The 26,571-nt window shown below is 40.8% G+C and overlaps 1 protein-coding gene and 1 long non-coding RNA gene across 4 annotated transcripts in view; one reads left to right on the forward strand and one right to left on the reverse strand.

Moving 5' to 3' along the window:
- LOC143996976 (glyoxylate/hydroxypyruvate reductase B-like) overlaps positions 1-16,701 on the forward strand; it is a 96,647-nt gene extending 79,946 nt beyond the window's left edge. For both annotated transcript variants that reach the window (XM_077492310.1, XM_077492311.1), the window contains exons 4-7: positions 5,613-5,784; positions 9,802-9,980; positions 12,093-12,189; positions 14,914-16,701. In XM_077492310.1, the coding sequence (XP_077348436.1) occupies positions 5,613-5,784; positions 9,802-9,980; positions 12,093-12,189; positions 14,914-15,070 (605 nt within the window). In that variant the 3' untranslated portion in view covers positions 15,071-16,701. The remainder of the gene's footprint in view (positions 1-5,612; positions 5,785-9,801; positions 9,981-12,092; positions 12,190-14,913) is intronic.
- Positions 1-22,332, reverse strand: part of LOC143996977 (uncharacterized) — a 34,391-nt gene extending 12,059 nt beyond the window's left edge. Inside the window, exons 1-2 of one of the 2 annotated variants that reach the window (XR_013277633.1) lie at positions 20,925-22,332; positions 13,388-13,547 (exon numbers count right to left, since the gene is read on the reverse strand). This is a non-coding gene — a long non-coding RNA (uncharacterized LOC143996977). Of the gene's footprint in view, positions 1-13,387; positions 13,548-18,562; positions 18,712-20,924 lie in introns of those variants that run through there. The other variant, XR_013277634.1, reaches the window with a different exon arrangement.
- Between the last annotated feature and the right edge of the window lie 4,239 nt (positions 22,333-26,571).

Below are 26,571 nucleotides of genomic sequence, written 5' to 3' on the forward strand. Positions count from 1 at the left end.
ACTGACTGTCCCTCACTGCCACACACAGCTTCCTGTCTGTCCCTATTTAAACTGACAAAACAGAGGCTGCTGCAACAATAACTTGAATAGCACTTTTGTGGACCTAATAGTAACAGCTAATGATTAAACTGACTGTCCCTGCAGCACACAGCGTCCTGTCCCTTTCTCTACACTGACAAAAGACACTCAGGCTGCTGCAACAATGACTTGAATAGCAGTGCCTCAAACCTATATCCTGAACTACACCTAACACCTATACCATGATACCAGTCCTTAAAAGAACTTTTGTGGACCTAATAGATAGCGATTTGGGTCACTGAAGTCTCTCCCTGCTCCACACAGCAACCTCTCCCTATAGTGACAGAAGAAAGAATGTAAAATGGCCGCCGGATTGGGTCTATTTAAAAGTTAGGGGGAATGTCCAAGTGTCCATGTGCTGTAATGTCTCAATTGGCTGTCCTGTACCCCATGATGGATGTGTCATCATAGGTCAAAGTTCTTTTACACAGTATACACGCAAGTCCGCCTGGGCGAAGGGCGGCAATAGTCCGGCGGACGGCGAACAGCTGAAATTCACTGCGAAACGACCGCCGGGCGAACCGTTCGGCCATCCCTATATATATATATATATATATATATATATATATATATATATATATATATATATATATATATATATATAAATTAAAACTTTTTTTTTTTTAGCTTGGACATTTACGAGTATAATTACTTTGGACATTTATTTATTGTTTAGGATTGGTTTGTGGCGGATATTAGCACTTGTCACTTTATATATATATACTGCTGCTTATACATATTGCACATATATATGGTTTGCACTTTAACCTTGTAGTGATATTGTATTTTAAGTACTATTTTTTTATTTATATTTTCATCAGTTTGTGTCATAGTTTTTGGTATTTGCACTGGTTCACTTTTCAACACAGGTGCTAGCATTTGCACTTTATATATATATTTTATTTTTCGCTATTTTATTTTTTCACTATTGAGTTTTTACTCCCTGGTTTATGCTTTACCTCCAATCTAGGGATGAGCTTCGTGTTCGAGTCGAACGTACGTTCGACTCGAACGTACGTTCGACTCGAACATTGGCTGTTCGGCCGTTCGGCGAATTCCGAACGTTTGGGCCGTTCGCGTCAAAATTCGAGTGACGCGCGCACGGACCACAATGCACTGCGGTGGCGCAGTGCATTGCTGCCCCATGATTGGCCAAGCATGCACTGTGACCCCGCATGCTTGGCCAATCGCAGCGCCAGCAGCGAGGAGAGCCATGATTGGCCACAGGCATCCTGCCTGTGGCCAATCATAGCTCAGGCTGTGTAGTGCACGCCCCACACTATATAAGGCCGCCTTTGAGGCGGCCTCGTGTATTGTGTTACTTAGCATCTGAAGCAGTGGGTGTTCTGTGTACCTTCAACACAGTACACACCAATCGTTTTTGGCTGATTTCCTATCTTGCTGCTGTGTAGTGGTTGTTGTCTGTGCCCTGACTGCAGTATACACCACTATATTCACCTCACCTATATAGCTAGTGATCTAGCTTTAACCACTTAACAACTGCCCATTGCCGATTAACGGCTTCAGGGGGGTTGTTTAACTCTGAGAGGCCGTTAATTAACGGCCTCCCATAATTCTGCTCTCGCGTGCCCCGAGGTGTGCGCACTCGAGAGCATCCGTGACCGCCGGGTCGCATCACGGATCACGGTAAACGGCCGCTCATAGCGGCCGTTTACCACGTGATTGCTCCGTCAAATGACGGAGTGATCACTTGGAAACAAACCGGCGTCATGTTATGACGCCTGTTCCTCCCTCCCCTCTCTGTACCGATTGGTACAGCGGAGGGGAAAGAGATCGGTGTCAGCAGCGATGTGGGCTGCATCTGCAGTGCCCACATCGCTGCTCACCGAATTTAACCCCTCAATTCCTTGCCAATACTCTGCAATACCAGTGCATACTCTGCAGTACCCTGCCATTACTCTGCAGTGCAGTACCCTGCCATTACTCTGCAGTACCCCCCATTACTCTGCAGTAACCCCCATTACTCTGCAGTACCCCCCAATACTCTGCAGTACCCGCCATTACTCTGCAGTACCCGCCATTACTCTGCAGTACCCCCAATACTCTGCAGTACCCTGCCATTACTCTGTAGTACCCCCCAATACTCTGCAGTACCCTGCTATTACTCTGTAGTACCCCGCCAATACTCTGTAATACCCTGCCATAAATTGCCATACCCAGCCATACTCAGAGATACCCAGCCATACTCGGTGATACCCTGAAATACCCAGCCATAGACGCCCCCCACCCCTCACCGCCCTCCGGTGCTTCTACCAACTCGCCAGTACGATCAAAGCCAGAATCTTTTTTTTATTTTTTATTTCAGGCTTCCCAGCCTAGAGGTGAGATGTGGGGTCATATTGACCCCCCAGATTTCACTGTAAAGAGGACCTGTCACCCCATATTCCTATTACAAGGGATGTTTACATTTCTTGTAATAGGAATAAAAGTGATCAAAAATATATTTTTGGGGAAAAAAATGTCAAACTAACATAAATAAAGTAAAATGAACAATAAAAAAATAAAATAAAAATTAAAGCGCCCATGTCCCCATGTGCTCGCATGTGCCACACATGTGAGGTATCGCCGAGAATGTTAGAGCGAGAGCAATAATTCTAGTCCTAGACCTCCTCTGCAACTCAAAACATGTAACCAGTAAAAAAAAAATTAAAGCGTCGCCTATGGGGATTTTTTAAGTAGCGACGTTTGGCGCCATTCCACGGGCATGTGCAATTTTGAAGAGTGACATGTTTGATATCTATTTACTCAGCATAACTTCATCTTTCACTTTATGCAAACATTGGGCTAACAAGTGGTTAATAATAGAGCTTGCAGTCAGTAGTGTTAGGAGATAGTGCGTGCTGTCTGCGTGCTCTGTACCCAGTACATACCGCTATAATATAGGGCAGGCCCCTACTTTCAAACATCCAACTTACAAACATCTCCTACTTGCAAACGCAAGGACACAGCAGCAAGTGAGATGAAAAAAGATGGACGACAAAACAAATTATACAGGGGTGATAACCCTTCCCTATGTTTTCCAAAAAGCTTAAAGATAGTTTTTTTGACTGGAGCTACACTTTAAAAATGTACCGGTTGAAAATGACAAACAGATTCAACTTAACACAACAAACCTACACAGTCCCTGTCTTGTTTGCACCGCCTGTATACTGCTGTTCTGAGTATATAGGGCCTGGGGGCCACACGCATTTCCTTTTTTTAATATGGGTACGGGGTTCCCCTTAATATGCGTACAAGACCCAAATAGGCTGGTAATGGGCAGGGAGGGCTACCCATGCCATGTTTCTCAATGATTTTCAACCATATTGCAGGAACCAGATATAACATTAAAACCGCAAGCAGTTTTAAATGGTGTTATTTCCGTTTAATGTCATTTTGTGCAGGGACTGTTCTAAACACGGGAAACACGTGGCACTTCACAGGCATACTACAGACACCCCCCAGGCACCATATTTAAAGGAATATTTCACTTTTTTTTTTTCACTTTAATCGTCATTAAAATCAGTGCTCCCGCCAAAACGGCAGTTTTTAAAACTTTTTTTTGCAGTGACCCATGTCCCCTGAGGCAGGAGGCAGGTCCCCAAACCCTTTTTAGGACACTATCTTGCATATTAGCTGTTAAAATTAGCACTTTCCAATTCGAACGTTCGAGTCCCATAGACTTCAATGGGGTTCTAACATTCGTACCGAACGCGGGGGTCGTTCGCAAGTTCTGGTGCGAACCGAACCGGGGGGTGTTCGGCTCATCCCTACTCCAATCCCTCTCCTTCTACATTGGTTGCACAGGATTCTGAGAGGGGGTTCCAGTCATTCTGGTGGCACCAGCCTGGCCCAGAAGGCCCTGGTTCCCGGAGATTGTGAGACGGGCCATGGATGCTTCCACGTTGTCCTGATCTACTGTCTCAAGGTCCTATATTCCACCCCAATTTACAGTCTCTAAATTTGACGGCATGGAGGTGTTGAAGGACCATGGCTTCTCGGGACCAGTGGTATCTAAGTGAAAGAAAGGGGGGTAAAAGTGCGTCACCTAATGCTTGAATCAAGATAATACAGTTTATTCTTCTACAAAGTGGATAAATACAAACAAAAGTTACTACATTTTCATAAAAACTAGGTTACAAAATATACATTAACAATTGGGCATTGTTAATGTATAACAATGTCCTTTTTTGAGGATTCAGTGCTTGCTACAAAACTGAAGTACTTGCTGTATGGGAGTGGTTATATAGGGGATCACTTCCTGTCTAAGCCCTTGTATACACGGTCGGAGAATCCGTCGGAATGTGTCCTATCGGACCGTGTTGTCGGATAATCCGACTGTGTGTGGTATGCATCGGACTAATTCAGTCGGAATATCCGTCGGACCCAATTTTCCAACTTGTTGGAAATATTTCCCGACCAACTGGGTCGATCGGACATACTCCAATCATGTGTAGAGAATTTTGATCGGACCAAGTGCCACGCATGCTCAGATCAAATTCCTACATCAAAGTTATTGACTACTAGCCTGAATGTAGTCCCATCGTAACGAAATTACGTTATCATGTTCTGAAAGATCAGATTTTTCGACAACTTTGTCCGACCGTGTGTATGCAACAGTTTCGGACAAGATCCGACGGACAAAATCCGACGGATTTGGTTGTCAAAATCTCCGACCGTGTGTACAGGGGCTAAGACTTTGTCTACCAGTGTCCATTCACCTAGAGGCGGCGTATAGGTAATGTAGTAGGAAATGAATATTAGCGGAACTCTATGTCCTCAAAGAAACTGTTTTTTTTCCTTTAGAAATGTCATTATTGCTGCAGCATGTTCTATACATCGCACAGATGCACCACTTTACAGGCAGACTCATTTTTATTGTTTCCCTTTTAAGCATCATTAAAATCACTGCTCCTTTAAAAACTATTGTGTTTAAAACTTTTTTTTTGCATTGATACATGTCCCTTAGGGCAGTATCCGTGTCCCCATACAATTTTTATGGCAATAACTTGCATATAAGCCTTTAAAATTAGGACTTTCGTGTTCGTGTCCCCTAGAACTTTTTGCCTGTTCGAGATGCTCTGGTGCGAACTGAACCGGGGGGTGTTCGGCCCATCCCTACGTCTAATCTTCTGCTGTCACTTTGTAGACACTTCCTATCTGCGTGCATGCACTCCAGTGGTGGCTGCATGCCCATGTGATGTGTGTGGAAGTATCTATTTGTCATCTCCATTGGAAGCTAATGTGACAAGGAGGCAACACAAAACTGAAACTGCAGAACTGTAAAACAGGGGCCTGAAAAAGCACCTTCATAACAGAACCACCAGATATTATTGTCATTAATTGCAAATTCAGTAAAATATTAAAATAATTTTTTGATTACATTGCGAAGGTAAATATGAGATTTTGTTGGGTTTATGTAAAAAAAGAGTGTGTCCCTTTAAATCACAGTGCTTGTGAGTTCTGTAATATTGTGCTTGGGCTTGTTAAAGTTTATATCGTTTTTTTTACCCAGGTCCTATTTTTTTTCACAGGTCACAGGATTTCATGTTCACCAGATACAAAAGAGGTTGATTTTAACTGTGTGGGGGATGACATCACAGATGCAACACTGGGCATTATTGGAATGGGCAGTATTGGCTACAGCATAGCTCAGCGTGCCAAGGCTTTTAGAATGAGAATTCTTTACCATAACAGGAACAGAAGGTGAAATGTCTTTTCTCATAACTAATAAACAAAATGATAAAAAAAGATCCAAATTAATGAACAAATATTGTTTAAAGTTGAATATATCTTTATTGGTTATAAGCATAACAGCGAGCTGACAGTAAAAAAAAAGTGCGAAAAGACAGGTGCTAAATTGGTCCAAAGATTTCCGTTTAAAATAACACATATCAGAGAATATTGATATGAGACAGGAATATGTCACAAAAAGTTAGAATAAACTTATACATATCATTCTATGAATTAGGGATGAGCCGAACACCCCCCCGGTTCGGTTCGCACCAGAACTTTCGAACGGACCCCAAATTCGTACGAACGTTAGAACCCCATTGAAGTCTATGGGACTCGAACGTTCGAAATGAAAAGTGTTCATTTTAACGGCTAATATGCAAAATACTGTCCTAAAAAGGGTTTGGGGACCTGGCTCCTGCCCCAGGGGACATGGGTCAATGCAAAAAAAACTTTTAAAAACAGCCATTTTGGCGGGAGCACTGATTTTAATGACGATTAAAGTGAAAAAAAAAAGTGAAATAATCCTTTAACCACTTTCAGACCGGACCATTTTGCTGGTCAAAGACCAGACCACTTTTTGCGATTCGGCACTGCGTCGCTTTAACTAACAATTTTGCGGTCGTGCGACGTGGCTCCCAAACAAAATTGACGTCCTTTTTTTCCCACAAATAGAGCTTTCTTTTGGTGGTATTTGATCACCCCTGCGGTTTTTATTTTTTGCGCTATAAACAAAAATAGAGCGACAATTTTGAAAAAAACGCATAATTTTTTACTTTTTGTTATAATAAATATCCCCCAAAAATATATAAAAAAACATTTTTTTCCCTCAGTTTAGGCCGATACGTATTCTTCTACATATTTTTGGTAAAAAAAATCGCAATAAGCGATTATTGATTGGTTTGCGCAAAAGTTATAGCGTTTACAAAATAGGGATAGTTTTATAGCATTTTTATTAATAATTTTTTATTATTTTTTTTTTTACTAGTAATGGCGGCGATCAGCGATTTTTATTGTTACTGCGACATTGTGGGGGACCCATCGGACATTTTTGACACATTTTAGGGACCGTCACTAGTTGCTAGGCAGAATGGAGAAATGTTGTTTACAACGGCATTTCTTCATTCGGCCGCTCCATGAGACGATCGCGTGGATGGCCGCGGCGATCGAGTCCGCGGGTCCCGCGACCGCACTCACGGGGGTTCCGACCAGCGCGGGAGCGCACCGCCGGCGGCGCGCTCCCGATGGCAGGGCGGCAAATTTAAAGGGACATACATGTACGCCCATTTGCCTGCCCGTGCCATTCTGTCGACGTAAATCGTCGTGCGCTGGTCGGCAAGTGGTTAAATATCGTGCCTGGGGGGTGTCTGTAGTATGCCTGTGAAGTGCCACGTGTTTCCCGTGTTTAGAACAGTCCCTGCACAAAGTGACATTTAACGGAAATAACGTCATTTAAAGCTGCTTGCGGTTTTAATGTTATATCTGGTTCCTGCAATATGGTTGAAAATCATTGAGAAAAATGGCATGGGTAGCCCTCTCTGCCCATTACCAGCCCCTTTGGGTCTTGTACACATATTAAGGGGAACCCCGTACCCATATTAAAAAAAGGAAATACGTGTGGCCCCCAGGCCCTATATACTCAGAACAGCAGTATACAGGCGGTGCAAACAAGACAGGGACTGTGTAGGTTTGCTGTGTTAAGTTGAATCTGTTTGTAATTTTCAACCGGTACATTTTTAAAGTGTAGCTCCAGTCAAAAAAAACAATTTTTAAGCTTTTTGGAAAACATAGGGAAGGGTTATCACCCCTGTATAATTTGTTTTGCAGACAGCACGCACAATCTCCTACCGCTGACTGCAAGCTCTATTTAAAACTAGCAAGATAGTTAGCTATATAGGTGGATATAGCGGTGTATACTGCGTTCAGAGCACGCAGACAGAATGCACAATCTCCTACCGCTGACTGCAAGCTCAATTTAAAATGAGCAAGATATTTAGCTATATAGGTGGATATAGCGGTGTATACTGCGTTCAGAGCACGCAGACAGCATGCACAATCTCATAACACTGACTGAAAGCTCTATTTAAAACGAGCAAGATATTTAGCTATATAGGTGGATATAGCTGTGTATACTGCGTTCAGAGCACGCAAACAGCATGCACAATCTCCTAACACTGACTGAAAGCTCTATTTAAAACGAGCAAGATATTTAGCTATATAGGTGGATATAGCGGTGTATACTGCATTCAGAGCATGCAGACAGCACGCACAATCTCCTAACACTGAATGAAAGCTCTATTTAAAACGAGCAAGATATTTAGCTATATAGGTGGATATAGCGGTGTATACTGCGTTCAGAGCACGCAGACAGCACGCACAATCTCCTAACACTGACTGACAGCTCTATTATAAAAGATAGATATATCGCTAGATATATAGGTGAATATAGCGGTGTATACTGCGGTCAGGGCACGCAGACAACAACCACTACAGAAGAGCAAGAACGAAAAATCGGCCGATAACGATCGGTGTATACTGTGTTGAAGGTACACAGAACACCCACTAACTGCTACAGATGCCAACACACTACACAAGGCCGCCGCGCTGGCGGCCTTATATAGTGTGGGGCGTGTACTACACAGCCTGAGCTATGATTGGCCACAGGCATCCTGCCTGTGGCCAATCATGGCTCTCCACTGCGCCATCGCAGTGCATTGTGGGCCATGAGCGCCACACGAATTTGGTGAGAACGGCCCATAACGTTCGAAATTCGCCAAACGGGCGAACAGCCGATGTTCGAGTCGAACGTATGTTCAACTCGAACACGAAGCTCATCCCTACTATGAATGGAGAACAAATGGGGTGCACAGGGAGCACAATCCATGAAGAAGGTCCTTTGACATCTGTGTATACTGGAATCCAATATAAATTACATATATTATATAAGGGATGAACCAGAAAGAAGAAAACTTGAACGGGGAACAGATAGAGAAGAAGAGAGAAAGAGAAAAAGACAAGGTCAGGACTTAAGCTGCCATAAAGATGGATAAATAAATAAGGGCTCAATTCTATCTTTAAGGCTGGGTTCACATATGAGCATGCAGCGGCTCACAGCAGGAGTCCAGTGCATCCTCGTTCACCGTTTCAGGTCCGATTTCAGTCCGAATTTTTGGCTAAATTCGGACCTGAAAGGGACCAAGAGACGCACAGGGCTCCTGTGCAAATCGCACTGAAGCTGCTGCAGAGATATGTGAACCGGCTCCATAGAGAAACCTGCATCTAATTCGCACTAGTGTGAACCCAACCTGAAAGTATCCGATAAGGAATACGATATATAGGTAATCTATAAAGAGCATTTTTCTAATGAGTCTTGTTCTTGTGCTAGGAGTGCTTCCATCTGCATAATATCATTCACTATGTGTACCCTATTTGAAAGGGAAGGTGCGTAGGGATCTCCAAAGAGACAGTATAAAGCTGCCTACCTGCAGATAGGAAATATTTAAGAAGACTGGATTTTTGTTTACGCAGTGAGCCTGGCAAGATGGACAAAATGGTGGTTTCAGAAGGAGATAATACATCATCATAGATTTCATTATATACACAATATATCGAAAATTGTCTTCCAAAAGAATTGAATCTTACTACATTCACACCCATTGTGTAAATAGGAACCTCTTGCATGACCACATCTCCAACATTTATCTGAAACCTGAGGATCTATACGGTGGAGGGAGAAAGGGGTCCCTATGCCATCTAGTAACTACTTTGTAATTTTTCTCCTGGGAATAACACGAGTGTGTGGATTTGTGTGAAAAAAGTGAAAGCCTTGGCCTACTCTATGGAGTCAACATCACAGCCCAAGTCTCTGTTCCATGCTGCTACAAAATTAAATTTAAAATGAGTAAAACAAACATAACTGTATTTTGAATGCTACAGTTTATTTAATGTAAACACACAAATAATAATGTTGCTGACATTATCTTTAAACAGGGCTGTGGAGGAAGAATTGGCAGTGGGCGCAGAGTACTGCGGTGATATGGCGGACTTGCTCCAGAAAAGTGATTTTGTGATGGTGGTTGTCAACCTGACTCCAAAAACCCACAATTTGATTGGACGGGAGCAGCTTCAGCTGATGAAGCCCACAGCAACTCTTATCAACATCAGCCGAGGTACATTAAGTAAATTCTCTACATACACGTAAACATTTTTAAATTAATTTGAACATTGACTTGGTGTCCATTACTAACTCCGTTATAAAATAAAGATTTAAAAACATGTTTTCGTGTAGCACTTATTAATGCATTCACAACTGTGCACCTGAACATATGCACATTTTTTATGTACTACGGTTTACTTGTAATGTGGAAACCAAAAAGCAAAAAGGTAATGTATTACAGCTTACCAATTCTTAAATGTAGTGACTGCATTAGTTTTCACTTTTTATGCTTTTTTCTCTATTTTGACCTAGTAATCCTGCTAGTAAGTCAACTTCCTTTGCAAACAAATGAAAAGAGCGTACAGCCGCCCTAGTGTGACACTGTTTATTTAAACAAATGATAAAAACAATCCATAGATTGCACTCACATTTCCTGTTACAAATGAAGGCATATAATACATAAGTACTCCTCTCCCAGATGGCCATTCTGCATTGTGGAGGTTGGATGTTCCCCATCTACTTGTCATCCCCTGCAGTGGCCATCTGGGAGAGGAGTACTTATGTACTATATGCCATCATTTGTACCCGGCATTGTGAGTGCAATCTTTGGATTTTTTTAATCATTTGTTTAAATAAACAGTATCACACTAGGAGGCCATGCGCTCTTTTCCTTTCTTTGTTTGCATACATTCTATTCCATCACCCAGTGGATTAACACAAGAGCTGCAGTACCCTTAGTGACAGAAGACGTGTTCCTTCTTTTTTAATCAGGATTACCAGCTGAAATTGGAAGTGTTGTCTGATCAGCACATGGACTGGTGACATGTTTTATAGTCAACTTCCTTTAAATGATACATTTACCTTTACAGAAAATCTGTAAGGTGAGCTTATACTGGACCCCCCCGGTCCCGCTGTACCAAAGGCTGGCGTTCACCCACTAGGAGACATCGGGTCACCGAATCACAGGTCCAGGGATTTGAAATCCCCGCAGCTTAATCTCCTAAACGTACCTTGTAAAGGTAAGTACAGTAGGCATTCTAATTGGCTGACACCATCACTTGGACGGTGCTGACCAATCAGAACCTGCCTAGCCCGTCCTGTCAGTGGGAGAGAAAAAGAGAGAAAGTCATGAGGATTTCAAATCCTCAGACTGGTGAACCGATGTCTCCCATCAGGTGATCGCCGGCCTCAGGTACAGCGGGACCAGGGGGTGGGGAGGGGGTACAGTAAGTAAGATTTTATGTAAAGGTGAACTTACATTTTAACAGAACAAGCAGTTCAACAAAAGTTTCAGAGGGTTGAGACAAACCATTTAACACTGATAGGGGTGCTTAGAATGGTCATCTTTTATTCATTTATGGAAAACCTTTATCCCAATGTAACAAAACTATTGCTGGAATTGCTTGAAAAGTGTTAGGTGGAGTTTGATTCAGATTTAATTTGTTAATCAATTCCATCCAAATCTGCTAGTGCACCTAATGCCGCGTACACACGATCGGACTTTCGGCGGAGTTCCAACGGACTTTCTGAACGAACAGACTTGGCCACACAGGAACGTCCATTCGAAGGTCTGTTCATTTTGAACGTGGTGACATAAATGGGACTAAACAAGGAAGTTGAACAGCCAGTAGCCAATAGCTAACCTTGCATCTTATTTGGTCCGTCGGGCTAGCACACAGACAAAAGTTTTTTCCCGATTTTAGTCCGTCGGAATTGAGTCCGTTGGATAGATTTGAAACATGTTCTATTTCTAGTCCGTCTGATTTATTTATTTTCAAAAAACATTTGAACTAGCCCACACAAGATTGGATTGTCCGATGGACTGATCCCATCGAACCTAGTCTGCTGGAAAGTCCGGTTGTGTGTACACGGCATTACAGTACCCTCTACCTTATTGACAATGCTGCTGTCCAAGCGTGTCTCCAGTGCTCCTCCATAGAGTGGAGCCACACTAGGACAGGAAGGGTGTTACTGGCTGGATCACCAGATGAAAATAAAGTAAAAATGCAGCCACTACGGATTGGCAAATTACAGTATATTACATTTTTTGTATTTGGATTTAAATACATTTTAATGGATTGTTATTAATATTTATGATAAAACTATAAGCAACTGTTTATTTCAGGCCAAGTTATAGACCAGGATGCACTGGTAGATGCCCTGAGACATGGAGTTATAAAGGCTGCAGCTCTAGATGTCACATATCCAGAGCCTCTACCAAGGTGAGGCGCCGGAATGCTTAAATTTGTGTTATTTTACAGGTGGCTGGCTCTGACTATATTTTACCCCATTTTCACCACTGCTACAAGTAAGCTACCTATATGAGAATAATAGTATTATTTATGAACTAAGAAACCTCAAACGTGTCTTTGTCAAGTCCACAGTTCAGTCCTCCTGATCCAGAGCCAAGAGTAAAGTGTAAGGTGCCCATTTGTAATAATTGAAACCCAGGTATTGTAGTTAATATGTATAATTCAGCTTCTTAAATTGCACCTGTGCCCAGATTATGGATAATAAACGACTTCTATATACAGTACTACTATATATTTACGTACAAGCAGTATAAGATTTGCAAAGCACCATTCTGACCTCTTTAAGTGCTTATAATGTGAAGTTATTCATTCTTAAAAGAGAAGTACGACCACATTTTTTTTTTGTCCATACTTCTTTTCTGGGTCACAGGAGTGCACTTACTTTTGCTCTCCTGTGACCTAGACCCAGCTTATAGTTTTCTATAACCCACTATCAGCTGAGGTTACAGAGTCGTTCCAGGCTCTGGAAGGATCCTGATCATATTGTTGGGATCCACTCAGCTGCCTAAGTGACAGCTGTCTCCACCTCTCAGGGTGTGGCTGAGAGCTGAAGCTAGTTGTGCCCGCCCCCTCTACTGCCCGACACTCCAGTGAGTACAGGAGGAGCAGAGTGGAGAGCGGTGATTGACTGTCACTGGTCTCTGCTGTAAGAAGACTGAGAACTGACTGATCAGTGGCCATGTGATCTCTCAGTACTCTGGCTCAGACACGACGGGGGACCAATGCCGCAGCATAAAGATGAGTATACTGTATGTTTGTTTTTTAAATACCCCAAACTTCTCCTTTAAAGATCCTCAAAGATCAAAAAAAGTACTTCAAATAAAGTTTACTTTTAACATTCATTTTTGAAATGAATTGACCTGCCCAAATGAAAACCATATTCACTGTTAGAAATTTGCTTGTGCGAGAATAATTTTCCATCCAGCTCTTTCAAATTTTCTCATCACGGCAGTCAAAAACTAACATTGATTTGACCCCACAAGTGGAAAATCGAACAAACGTTCTGAAAACATTCTAAACAAAACATTTCTAACAAATTCTACTAGTGTATGGCTAGCTATGTGCCTGTCTGTGTCGTTGTAGGGGCAAAACAACTTGAATTGCCTACCTGCACACAGCACCTGCTGACTAGGGATGCAGGAACAAACAGCCTGTTCACAGTGTACAGTCATCAGTGTATGTGTAAGGCCTGTCTTGATTCACATCTGTGAGGGTGGTGTGGCTTGCATTTGCACGAGACCATTCTGGTAGCCTTCCAAGATTCTTTTCTAATAAAAAAATAAATCTCAGATTAGTTAAAACCTCCAAACATTATACATTTTCTAAAAGCAAAGACCCTGGAAAATTCAATCTTGGTAATTGCAATGTTTTAGTCACATGATATTAGAACACATGCTTATCAATCCCCTATTTACATTAAAAAAATACATGCACATACTATACACAAAAACACAATATATATATATATCCTTTTTTGTTTGGTAAAATATAAAAGATTAAGTTATATCAAGTAAATAGATACCAAACATGTCAAGCTTTAAAATGTGGCAATATTATCCATAGGTGATGGCTTAAAAGCCTTTACAGGTCATCAGTTTAGAGAATTATTGCTCTCAGGCGCCATTCATACCTCAGCATTTTGTAGCTTGAAGCCCGAAGCTCCAAAACACTCAAGGTGAAAAAAATCAATTATTCTCTATGGAGTTGGTTAACATCACCACTCCAGGTTGTCTGAAGCCAAAGGCCTGAAGCTCAAAAAAGTTTGAGCTTCTTTTTTATCTCAAATTGGGAAGCTTTGCGCTTTTTTATTCACATTGAAATGAATGAAAATGCGCAATTTGTGTGTTTTTTTTGTGTGCATTTGTGCACTTTGTTACATGTTTTTGTTTGACTTTCTGCTCAAATGAACAAGTTTAAGAAAAACATTTTTTAATAATATTAGAATAAATAAATGTCACATAAATACACAAATAAGTAACAATCATAAATAATAATATAAATTAATAATATGTAATAGTAAATAAATAATAATTAACCCCTAACCTTAAACAAATTAAATAAATTATTATTAATAATATTAATTATAATAATAAATAAACACCCCAAAAATATTATTATTAATAATATTTAACTTGTTTATTTATTTTTTAGGGGTTAATTATTTATCTATTTGTACATTTATTTTACAGATAGTAGTAGCAGTCATGGTGGTAGTAGTAGCAAACCTAGTAACAGATGATAGTTTTCTCTACTTGCTAAAAAAACAAAAAAAAAATAAACACTGTATAAATATGTGCATAAAATTCTGCCAAAGTCAAACAGAAAAATCCTCAAGGACACTACGCTCAGGTGGGAATGCAACCTCACTTTGGTGTGTGCAGTGATACCTAATATGCAACCATTATTTTCATACACAGCCAGCCTCAAGTATGCATTTACATTTTTATGTTTATGTGGGAAAAAAAGGTTAACATTTTTTTTGTTCTTTTGTTGCTTACTATTTACTTGTCTATGTCGTCTATTAATAATATTATTAGTACAACTGCTAATATAAAATGGTTACTGCAATTGTTACTGCTTATATTATAGTTGTTATTAAATTATTACAACTATTTATGACTTTTTTGTCTGTAGAGATCATCCTTTGCTGACAGTCAAGAATCTTATTCTGACACCACATGTAGGCAATGCAACGGACAAGACAAGAAGGAGAGTTGCTGAAAAGGTTATACTAAATGCAGCAGGCATCATCAAAGGTCTGCCTGTAACCGACATAGTTAATGCTTTGTAATCAACTACCTTATATAATTTGAAAATACACCCATAGATGGATAAAATTTTGAATACTTTCCACTGTTGTGTAAAATTCATAAACGGGTACCTGTACTGAGAACTATGGAGGTTACTAGTACTGACTGGACTTTGGAAAATACTAGTTCTTTGGCTGTCATACTGATCCAGTGATTTTGGTACTTTGTAAGCAACAAACCCAGAACAAGTGTGCAGACAAAAAAGCTCTGACTTTACTTATCTGTTTGCTTGTTTTGGGTCAGTGACACAGAAATGATTGGGCCTCCTGAAGGAGGTAAATAATGATAGTCTCCATATTTCTCTCACTACAAATTTTCTTTAAGTTCAACAAAAGTTTAAAGCCCCATACACACTGTCAGATTTTCTGCTGATTTTTGTCTTAAGATTTACCAAAACCATATGGTACAAGGGCCTGCCTGATTGCATACAAATTTAAACTCTTATGCCGCGTACACACGATCGGAATTCTCATCAGAAAAAGCTCTGATGGTTTTCCTGTGGAAATTCCGATGGAATGCCGCTGAAGCTGTCTTGCCTAGACATGGTCACACCAAATTCCGATCATTTAGAACGCGGTGACGTACAACACGTACAACGGGACTAGAAAAAGGAAGTTCAATAGCCAGTAGCCAATAGCTTCCATCTCGTAGTTGAATCTGAGCATACGTGATTTTTGGCGTGTCAGAATTGCATACACACGATTGGAATTTCCGATAGAAAGTTTTTCCGTCTGGAAAATTGAGAACATGTTATCAATTTTTGGCAGGCGTAAATTCAGACAGCTAAATTCCGATGGAGCATACACGCGGTCGCATTTTCCAATGAAAAGCTCTCATCTGTCTTTTTATGGCTGAAATTCCGATCGTGTGTACGCGGCATTAAGGTTTGACCTCATATTATATGTTTTTGGTAAATCTGAAGGAAAAAATCAGCAGAAAATCGGATAGTGTGTATGGGGCTTAAATGTTTGCTGGTTTTCCCCAGAGCTTAGTAAATGTGGTAAAGTTCTGTTGATTTCCATCAATTTCCATGATTTTTTTTAATTCCCCTGCAACTGATGGGGTATACTTTATAAAGGGAAACTTTACCACATTTACTAAGGAGCAATTAGTGCAACTGTATTTGCCCTTAGTAAATCAACCCCATAGTTTTTATTTCTGCCTGGATTACTTTCCTATGGACTCTTGCTTCGTTGACACCCCACTGTTTGACCTCCCACCTGTAGTAACAATGTTTTATTGTGTGCCATAATTACTTCCTACATAGCCCTTACATCCCAATCAGGCTGCAGCTCCCTGACCCTCCCTTTTCACCTTCCCTACCTTTAGTTACTTTGTTTTCAGCATGGAAGCATTGAGGGTCTTTGGTATACTAACAGGAACAGAGTGGCAGTTGATGACTAATGAGATTTCAGTGACATCATAAATTACATTGTAAATAGTAGTAAGACAGTCTTTATTACATGCTGCGCAGATGAACATGGGTCTTGTGTTCCATTGTCATACTTCTAACTTGTAAACTTTGTATTCATCGCTGCTGTCAAGCAATAATGTTTCTCATTTCATTGTACCCAACTGAAATGCTTCATAAATAAAGATTTATTAGAATACAGTGATCTTTTTGATGTATTTATTTTTTGATTGTTAGAAATAATAAAATAAAGGAAAGCCATTAAAGAACTTCCTAATTTAATAAATTGAGAATAATGCATCAATGTGTACCAAGAATTCTTTGTGCCCATGTACACCAATCAAATCCAGATATTTTCAGCAGATGAATCTTGTGATCAAAGACAATTCTGAGATTTTTCAATTAGCCCATGTTGATGAACATACCGCCATTTGTAAGTTGATAGCCCCCTGGCTGTCCTGCTCATCCTATGGCTTTACTAGTGAGTCACTGAGCTAAAAGTTAACAAATTTCAAAATCCCAACCTGCATGTTTATTCTGGGTCTATGATTCATTTTGTAGTAAAGCCGAAGGATGATTAAAGCAACTAAGGAATAAATAACTTGTTTATTATGACAGGTCCACTTTATGAACAGGTCCTCAGACAGTAGTATGTGTATTTCTGAGAGGTTTAGAGGGTACTACTGCTTATGAAATTAAATAACCATTACCACATCAAGAAATAATACATAAAACAAACCTCTGTATTATTATTATTATTACATATTATTGTACAGGATTTATATAGTGCCAAAAGTTTGTGCACCACTTTACATGGAGGCAGACAGTACAGTTACAATACAATTCAATACAAAAAGAAACAGAGGGCCCTGCTCATTAGAGCTTAAAATCAAATTATTTAAAATCATAATAGACTGTAGAAAAAATGTATACATAGTTATATAGTTAGTAAGGTTGAAGACACCAGTCCATCCAGTTCAACCTGAGTATCATCGGTCCCTACCCTCAAGGAGCCCACAATCCAAGGTTCCCAACTCACATTCATATACTAGGGTCAATTTTTTTTTTTGACAGAAGCCAATTAACCTACCAGCATGTCTTTGGCATTATTAGTGGATATTCATTAATAAGTATTTAAAGGAAAACTCCACCTCTATCTTTATATTATAACTGGGTAATGGGGCAATATAATCAAGTCCTTTACAATGAGTCCATGTAAGGATGACAAGAATAGTTGTCCTTAGAGGCTGCCAGATGGGAAAAGCTAGAAGGAGCTCTGAAACGTGAAAGGAACAGGAAGCAGCGCCTTCTAACTGCAGTAATACATTTTAATGAGTAGAAGTATATATAAAACACTCACAAATGAGCGATTATAACCAGCAATGTATAGTGGAGCATCCACTATGTCCCGGAATGGTACCAGGTGTCGATGGCTTGCTGAAGCTGCATAAAATCCGGCCGCACTGTTGGCTCCCAGCACTTTCCAGAGAGCTTGTGGAACGCAGCGGTGTACAGAGACACTCAGGGATGATGTCACCTCTGGGTACAAGGTCACTGGGCAGTGTGCGCATTCGGAGCACGTGTGCTCCTTCTTTGAGCTCTGCTGGGGGCCATCTTAGAATAGGTTATATATGTATACACACACATGGAAGTGCTGAATAGTTTATATAGATATATGTATATATCTATATTTCTATCGCTCTCTCTCTCTCCCTTTCTCTCTATATTATGACCTGGACATTTTATAGATAGGCAACTCCTATCCTCATATTGATTAGTGGTTCCAAATTAATAATAACTACTTTAGTCGGGAACAGACACAAAAGATACACTCCACATCTTTCCAAATGACTGTTCTGCTTTATTATGATGCAATTGAAGGTTTTTATACACATGATTACGTAGGTATCACATTAATATTATGTAGCACTGACTCCCGAAGGAGCGGCTGATTTGATTTGGGCCTGCACTCTAGTAACAAAACCCCACTAACTGGCCTCAGTCCCCTTGATACAGCTGTGGTTTAATACAATACAGTACAATATAATATATCACAATATACCTGTATTGTCCTCTCAGGATCCACTGGCTCCACCTGCTTGGAGAAAACAATACTTCACACAATGAAATACTTAACCAAAGTATGTTTTACTATATATATTTGTAAATAGGTGACAGCAATTGTACTGTCATCCAACATGGATTGACAGGACAATGAACTTTGGTAAAACAGTAACAAACAATATATATATATATATATATATATATATGTGAATATGGGAGCTCCCCCTTCTTTTATAGCTATGCATAAGATCTCACTTAAATTACTCATTCTTTATCTTCTGATCTTCGCTAGCAATGGTAACTCCATATAAATTTGTAATCCCAGGTTACAGCAGTTAAGGTTGAATTAAGGATGATCCTACTATTGCTTCCGCAAATATAGTACAGTGCTTGAAGTGTGATAGTAAGTAGGCCTTATGCCTGCCCAGCGTCAGTTGCTATACTCTTCCTCTGTGGGACTAAGTATCCCAGCGAGGCCTGTATATAGGTCTGACTAGGTGCAATGGTTAAGAAAACAGTGGGTAGAAACCCGCTCACCAACTGGATCGGAACCTTGGTATGGTAACTTTGGTCCGGTAGTTGCAGCTTGCTTCTGCGTTAGCCGGCTCCATAACTCCGTCCATTCCGACAGGTGGACATGGTCTTCCGATGCTCAAACGAGTGTCTCTGGATCCTCTCAATCCGATCTCTGAGACTCTGGCACTTCAGGTCACTCACACAACCGAGCAGGGTTGCGCTCTGCATAGGCAATAGGTCGCTTCCTCCGGGAGGCCTCTGCACAAGTCCTCACAGCAAACCATGTGTTCCCAAGAAAGCTAAAATGGCCTCTCCGGGGCCTTTTATGTCCTACCCAGCATGCAATGCAAGACAGGGTGTCCATGGGTAGGTCACTCAGCATCCTGGGTAAAGGGGTCAACTCTTTAATGTAAATAACAGTCACTTCCTGTAAATAGTTCAATGCTTGAAAGCCAACTATTATTTAAGTTCACTTTCAGTATTTGGCCGCTAGATGGCGCCAAACACTAAGCTATTGAACCGTCCATAGACTTTCATTATAATGCTAATACACATCAGACAAGGATTCCAGAGCTACAATTACAATTGTACATTTATGGTAACAAGGGGCGTAACATAGGCAGACTAATTCTAATCAGGGCTCGAAAGAATGCAAACATTTAATGAAACATTATTAGTGCCATGTGCAATTATATACAGAATTTACAAATTCCTTTACAGTCTCCTCCTCCATCAATATTTTGATCACTAACCATACTTGCTATCACCTTTTAACCTTTAACCTCCACACACTTAGGTGTAAGTAGTCCCGACCAAAGAGGCAAAACTCCATTGTGGAGAATATAATTGCTGAGCAGCTTTTTCATTACAAAATTACTTTTCATTGTGAAAAACAAATGATTTATAAGACATATTTACAGAGTACTGGCTATACACTCCTGTGGCTAGAATGGCCTTCTAGCTTAATTGTTGACATGCTGACTTATCAGCATATGTAAACGCAGACAATTCTACATAAGATGGAAGACGTACAAAAGACAAATATGACTTCAACATGGCTAAACTACTTTTCAAATCACATTTTATATATATATATATATATATATATATATATATATATATATATATATATATATATATATATATATATATATATATATATATATATATATATACCATATTTTCTGGCGTATAAGACAACCTTTTACACTTAAAAAAACTGGGCAAAAAGGAGGGGTCGTCTTATACGCCGGGTCAGCTGCTGGGATGCCTTCTGGATGTCCGCTAATACTGTATGTAGCTTCGGCTACATACAGTATATACCACTGAGCCAATCCCAGTGAGCGATGTATTCAAATGAATACAGAGCCTGCTCAGATTGGAGTAACAATCTCTGCCAATCCGAGCAGGCTACACACAGTAGCCTGCTCCGATTGGCTTTGAGAGTGAGAGAGGCGCGGGCTGATGATGTTACAGCCTCCGCCAATCCCAGCAGGCTTTGTATTCATTAATAGAATACATTGCTCGCCGTGATTGGTTCCCCAGCACCAGCAAGAAGGAAGAAGGAAATGGCTCCAGCAAGAATGAAGAAGAGGAATATGAAACGTCGGAAGCCTCGGAATGGGGGGTCGCCTTAAACGGTGAGTACGGGCAAAACATTTTAAAAACCTGTACAGTTAGGGGGTCGTCTTATATGCCGCGTCGTCTTATACACCGGCAAATACGGTATATATATATATATATATATATATATATATTATATATATATATATATATATATATATATATATATATATATATATATATATATCCCTTACAATTAAAGCAATTGAATCAAAAAGTACCTTAAACTGTGATTCCAAGAGGGAATCAAATCAGTCACAGAGATTTCTTTAATTTAGTAATTTTTGCAGTATTTGATGTGGATTCAGGTGACTTTTCCTTTCAGTTTTGCACAACTGTATATGAAATAGATGCTGTATTGAGTCTCCCAATATTTCCTTATATATAAATGTCTCTTAACAATCCACAAGTCACCTGGCGGTAGTTTTAGATCCTTCCAAACTTTTAGGATCTGGAATTGAGGAGAAAACACATATAAGCAAGTGAGTAACACACTCCCAAACCAAATCCCATAGGAACTTGATAAAATATAAGAAAACATTCAGGTAAAAGTTTTCTAGTTTCTTACTCTACTTTTTCCGTTGTAAAATTAAAACCTCAAAACTTCTAGTAAGGACTCTATAAAAATGATTTCCTCTGTTACTCTGTAGATTCTGCACTCTGTACTTACAAACTACTTCTGATAACACTTTTACTGTGACCTTTGCAGTAGCATTTGCCACTGGACATCCAGAAAACATGTCCATACAGACAAAATGCATACTTGTAAGATCCTGACTTGGGCATCTGGATATATATTTTTGTAATCTTTGGAAGGGATGTTCAGCTTTTGGCAACACCTTTGGTAAGAAGTAAAACAAGAAGTGGTATGTTATAAAAAAACAACTGTAGAGAACCCTAGCTCTATCCCATGCTCATTTACTAAGACAGCCATAACTGCTTGTGACTGATGACACGGTCCATGTGTCAAGATGGAGGGAAAAGAGTGGCCGGCAGACATAAATGATCACCTTTTCCAAAGTTCTGTTTCATAAGAAGCTGCCCCCTGTGGACCACTTGTTCTACTCATTCTGGGGTCCTTAAAGAGGAAGTAAACTCTTCCACTCTGATGCTTCTTTTCATTTAGTCCATTATAATAAGTAATTATCAAACTATAGCCACTGTAATCCAGCCCAAATTGCAAATTACTGTTTAAAGAAACTTTAAAAAACGTGTTTCCAGGGGTAAAGCAGCGCCATCTTAAGTATTGTTTTCTGGGTCTACAGTAGAGTGTAGTTCCGCCCTTACATTGAGCACTTCCTGTACTGTTACCCAATGCCTCCTTCTCAATCCAACGTTTCTATGGCAACCCTGCTTCCCTGCTCATAGCTGACTTGTTTTAATTCATAGTATTTACTTGTGCCGATTATCTAGTGTTTGCCTATGTCAGTCTTATCAGCTTCAGCTGACAAGACTGCAGTAATGCTGTCCGATGCCTTTTTTCCACTCCATGTGATGTCACATGATCACATGGGGTGTAGGAAGAAGCTCTGAGTGAAAATGTAGTCTCATTGGATTTCAGTGTTGTGCTGTAGGAAGTCCTGATAATAGATAGACAAGCACGCAGAGTGTGTCGTAAATCATGGGAGATATGGGCATGCTCAGTGACGACATTCTAAAGAACAAAAAGGATTACAACAATACTATTCAAGTAAGTAGATATTGACAAGCAGTGCTCATTAGGGTTTTTTATGCTGATTCACATGGGACAAAGTTGCTGGGGAGAGTTTACAACCACTTTAAAGTTGAATTATTAATCCCAGCTATACTGGGTGAGAACTAGGGTGGAATCTGTGAGTTGCACAGACCCAGCAAGTGTCCGGGGCTGTAATGCAGCATCCTTAGTCGCCTGGTCTGCTTCCATGTGTGAGTTTTAATGTTAGTATGGCTACCTCAGCAAGAAGATGGAAGGCTGAAAACAGCCAATCATATTAACTTAGCATGCTTTATTGGTTTACCTGCCAAAATAAAAGCAAATTTCTGGCCCTGCAAATGGAACCAAAAGCTCTCTATATCTCGAATATCTAAATAAATATATATACTCTTTTTATAGCTCACAGGCTTCGCTAAAACATGGAGCTCTGCTTCTTGCGCTAAGGAAAATGATCCAATGACTCTGAATACAGAGTATCCTTCTGGGTGATAAACTGCATACTCAGTATAAAATCGGGATCAACTCTAAAAAAATTAAATATATGGGTCTTGAGGGAATGTGTCCTGCACTGAGCTCATAGCAGCTGATTCCTACATCATCTATTTAACATATGTGGTTTTTCTTTGTCTCCAGCCTCCTCCAATAGAGGCAATAAGGTGGCTGGATTCAAATGTATGCATTTTTCATTGTTAGATTTGTACATAAACAAATAAAACAAATTCATATTTTGAACCTTTCCTTTGACAAACATTTAGTTAGCTGTATATTTGCTGAGCAGAATGTGGGACCATTAAAAAATAAATATTTGACCAAAATGATGTCTGTAACTTTGTCTAATAGCACCTTTGCATAAAGCTACAGCTCTGATATATCGGGGTGCAGTGCCGGGACAAGGTCATCCAGTGCCCATGGCAAAGATGCCAAATGGCGCCCCCCAACCCCCCCACCCTGGAATACCAGGTGGGATGTGATCAATTCCGATACATGCAGTTTAATAGGGGTACACATTCTACCCTGCAATTAAATGTGGGGCTCATAACGGTGTGGAAAAAAATTCCCCAGTATTAGTTGTGAGGGGAAAATGCCCCCGCATGTGTGGTATCACCTGAAGGAAAAATGGTGCAGTGTCTGTGGTGTCACTGAAATGAAAAATGTGGTGTGAGTCTATGGACTGATTTGGTGGTGGTTTGGAGAGGGAGGGGGGCTGGAAGGGTGGGGGCACTATGGGATCAATTTATCTAGGGGGCTGTGTGTGGCTCTAAAGGGAGTAAGGCTTCATTCCCTGGTGCAGCCAGGGGTTAGTAATACCAGGCAGTTGAGCCATGGCTTTAAGCAGTGGCTGATTCTGGCTACTCATTACAGAATTTTACTCATTGCTACAAATAAGCTAATGTAAAACAGATGCGTCCGATTACACCCACTTACCTCGAGGTCCACTCCTGTCTTTAAAAAATAAATGAATATATGCTGCATTCTTTTCCATTTTTTTGGACCTAAATATGACAGATATAAGGTAGTATGATGTAAACGAAAGTGAGTCAATTTTTTTTTTTTTATCCAACCACCCATAGATCTAACATACGGTAGGTCCAGTTGCAAAATAAAAACCTGAATAGACATAGGTGTTACAAAAGTGGCATCTGTTCTGTTCTGCTCTGATTCAGCAAGTGATCTATTCTCAGATCCCCTGTTGAGTGAACCAGAGGATGGCCATTTCAGTCCACATTCACACGGAAGGTTGGTTTTCAAACCGGCATTTCAGTCTGACTTCGGAGGCGATTTGACAGACATCTGTGCGGATTCATTCAGTAGTAGTGCAGGAACTACTTTTGGGAATTGGTGTGGTGCCACAAAGTCGGCATCACACTGATTCGGATGGTGCTGTTAACGGAAATAGGCAGTGATTTGAAATGCGATTTGACATGTTAAATCCCTTATCCAAATGGCCCGATGTGAATATGGGCTGAAAGGGACCTGACAGCTTAGAAACACCTGCTGCTTGTTTACATTAGTAAACAGACAGTCTGCCAAGATCTGCTCTCCATAAAAAAGATTTCTTTTCAATACCTGTGTTGTGAACATTAGAAAAATAGGATTTTTAAAACGGCTTACCTGTAAAATCCTTTTCTTTGATGTACATCAGGGGACACAGAGCCATAGTAATTACTACGTGGGTTATATATCGGACCGACAGGTGCTGGACACTGGCACGCCCCTAAGGCCTCCCCCATATAACCCATCCCATTACTGGGAGTCCTCAGTTTTGTAGCCAAGCAATACAAGTGTATACGAAGAAGGGAGGGACCTCTGTGTCCCCTGATGTACATCAAAGAAAAGGATTTTACAGGTAAGCTGTTTTTAAAATCTTATTTTCTTACATCAGGGGACACAGAGCCATAGTATTTACAATGTGGGATGTCCCATAGCAATGGCAACTGAAGGGGGGAGAGACAGAACAAAAAACAGGAGGCCATAGCCATCTTTATGATCTCCGTAAATCTTCTGGGACCCGCTAGGGCCACCAGAATCACCTCCTTTTGTTCCTGCTTAATCCTGCAGAGAAGACGTGGAAGTAGCAGAACTGTAGTAAATGCATAGGTCAGTGAAAACTTATCCCATGGGAAGACTAATGCGTCTGTTCCACCTGCTAGTGACCTGCTAGTGAATCTGGACGCGATAGGCCCATGTCCAGAATAGCCCATCTGACATATTGCTAGGAAGATCTCCCGGAAATAATTGTTGGCGTCTCAAGTAGTACGCCTGAAAAATTTGAATTGCTGATAGGCAAGGAATGTTGTATTCTGCCAAAGCTAGAACATTATTCACCTCTTTTTAGGCTGCACGACTTCTCGTGTCTCCCCTGGTGATCGATGTAAGCCACCGCCGTGGCCTTGTCAGACTGAATCCTGTCAGGACAGTCCCATAGTCTGACCGCCAAGATTCCAGGGCCAGATGTACTGCCTGAAACTTCCAAAAAAGTTGATAGGCAAGGTCCTCTAACCTGGACCATCTCCCCTGGACAGAATATTCTTCCAGGGCTGCTCCCCAGCCTAGAAGGCTGGCATCTGTTGTTAACACCCTCCAGGATAAAGATTTTCCCTTTTGCTGGATACCAGCCACCAATTTAGGTTCTGACCTATGTCGGGAGCCAAGCGTATTGGAAACAAACAAGGCCTGAATCTTCTTTATTCCAGACCAACAGCATGGTGTCTTGAAGCAGTCTTTGAGTAAAACTGCGCGTAAGGGACGACCTTGAAGGAGGCCACCATTTCCCCTAAAAATCTGCTGCACAGCCGAATGAAGGAATTTTCCTTTGTTTTGATAAATTGAATTAATCCTACAATGGAATTGATTCTCGTCTGGGGTAAGAATATTTTCTTCTGTATGGTATCTATAACCAGTCCCCGAGTACCATAATCTCCTTGATGGTTTTAAGGAGAATCTTCCTAGGTTGGGAATCCAACCTAGAGATTTCAGATATTTATGGCTGAGATCATACTCTGGTTTTAGGCCGCGTACACACGGGTGGATTGTCTGCCCAACTAAGTTCGGCAGACAATCCGACAGACAGTCCGTTCAAAATTTACATGAACGGACTTGACCACACACGATGAGCAAACAGTCCGCTGAAAGCGTGCGTGATGACGTTTACAGCACGTACGAAGGGACTAGAAAAACGACGTCCTATACACTGCAATGCAACCTTCGGCCGTGTAAACCCTTTCTGAGCATGCGCCATACTTAGTCCGTCCAACTTGCCTACACACGAGCGGACTGTCCGCTGAAACCAAGTTTGGACGGACAAAACCAAGTTTGAACGGACTGTCTTACGGAAATTCCGTAAGACTTTGTTCGTCAGACTGTCCGCTGAAAAAGTCCGCTGAAGCCCACACACGAGCGGATTGTCCGCTGAAACACTGTTCAGCGGACTAAGTTGGACAGACAATCCGCCCGTGTGTACGCGGCCTTAGACCTGAGACTAAATGATCTATTAAAAGTAGATCTTCTAATAGGCTAGGATATCTATGCCTTGAGCCCTTAACCTGAGGTGCCAGAATCTTTCAGAACACTCGTGGTGCTGTGGCTAATCTGAATGGCAGGGCCACAACTGAAAAAATTATTTTATATTTCAAACCGCAGAAATTTCTGGTAAGTGGGAAACTTTGGCACATGGA

Source organism: Lithobates pipiens, unplaced genomic scaffold, assembly GCF_037356315.1.
Source record: "Lithobates pipiens isolate NorthernLeopardFrog02 unplaced genomic scaffold, aLitPip1_a1.2 Scaffold_19, whole genome shotgun sequence".
Lineage (NCBI taxonomy): Eukaryota > Metazoa > Chordata > Amphibia > Anura > Ranidae > Lithobates > Lithobates pipiens.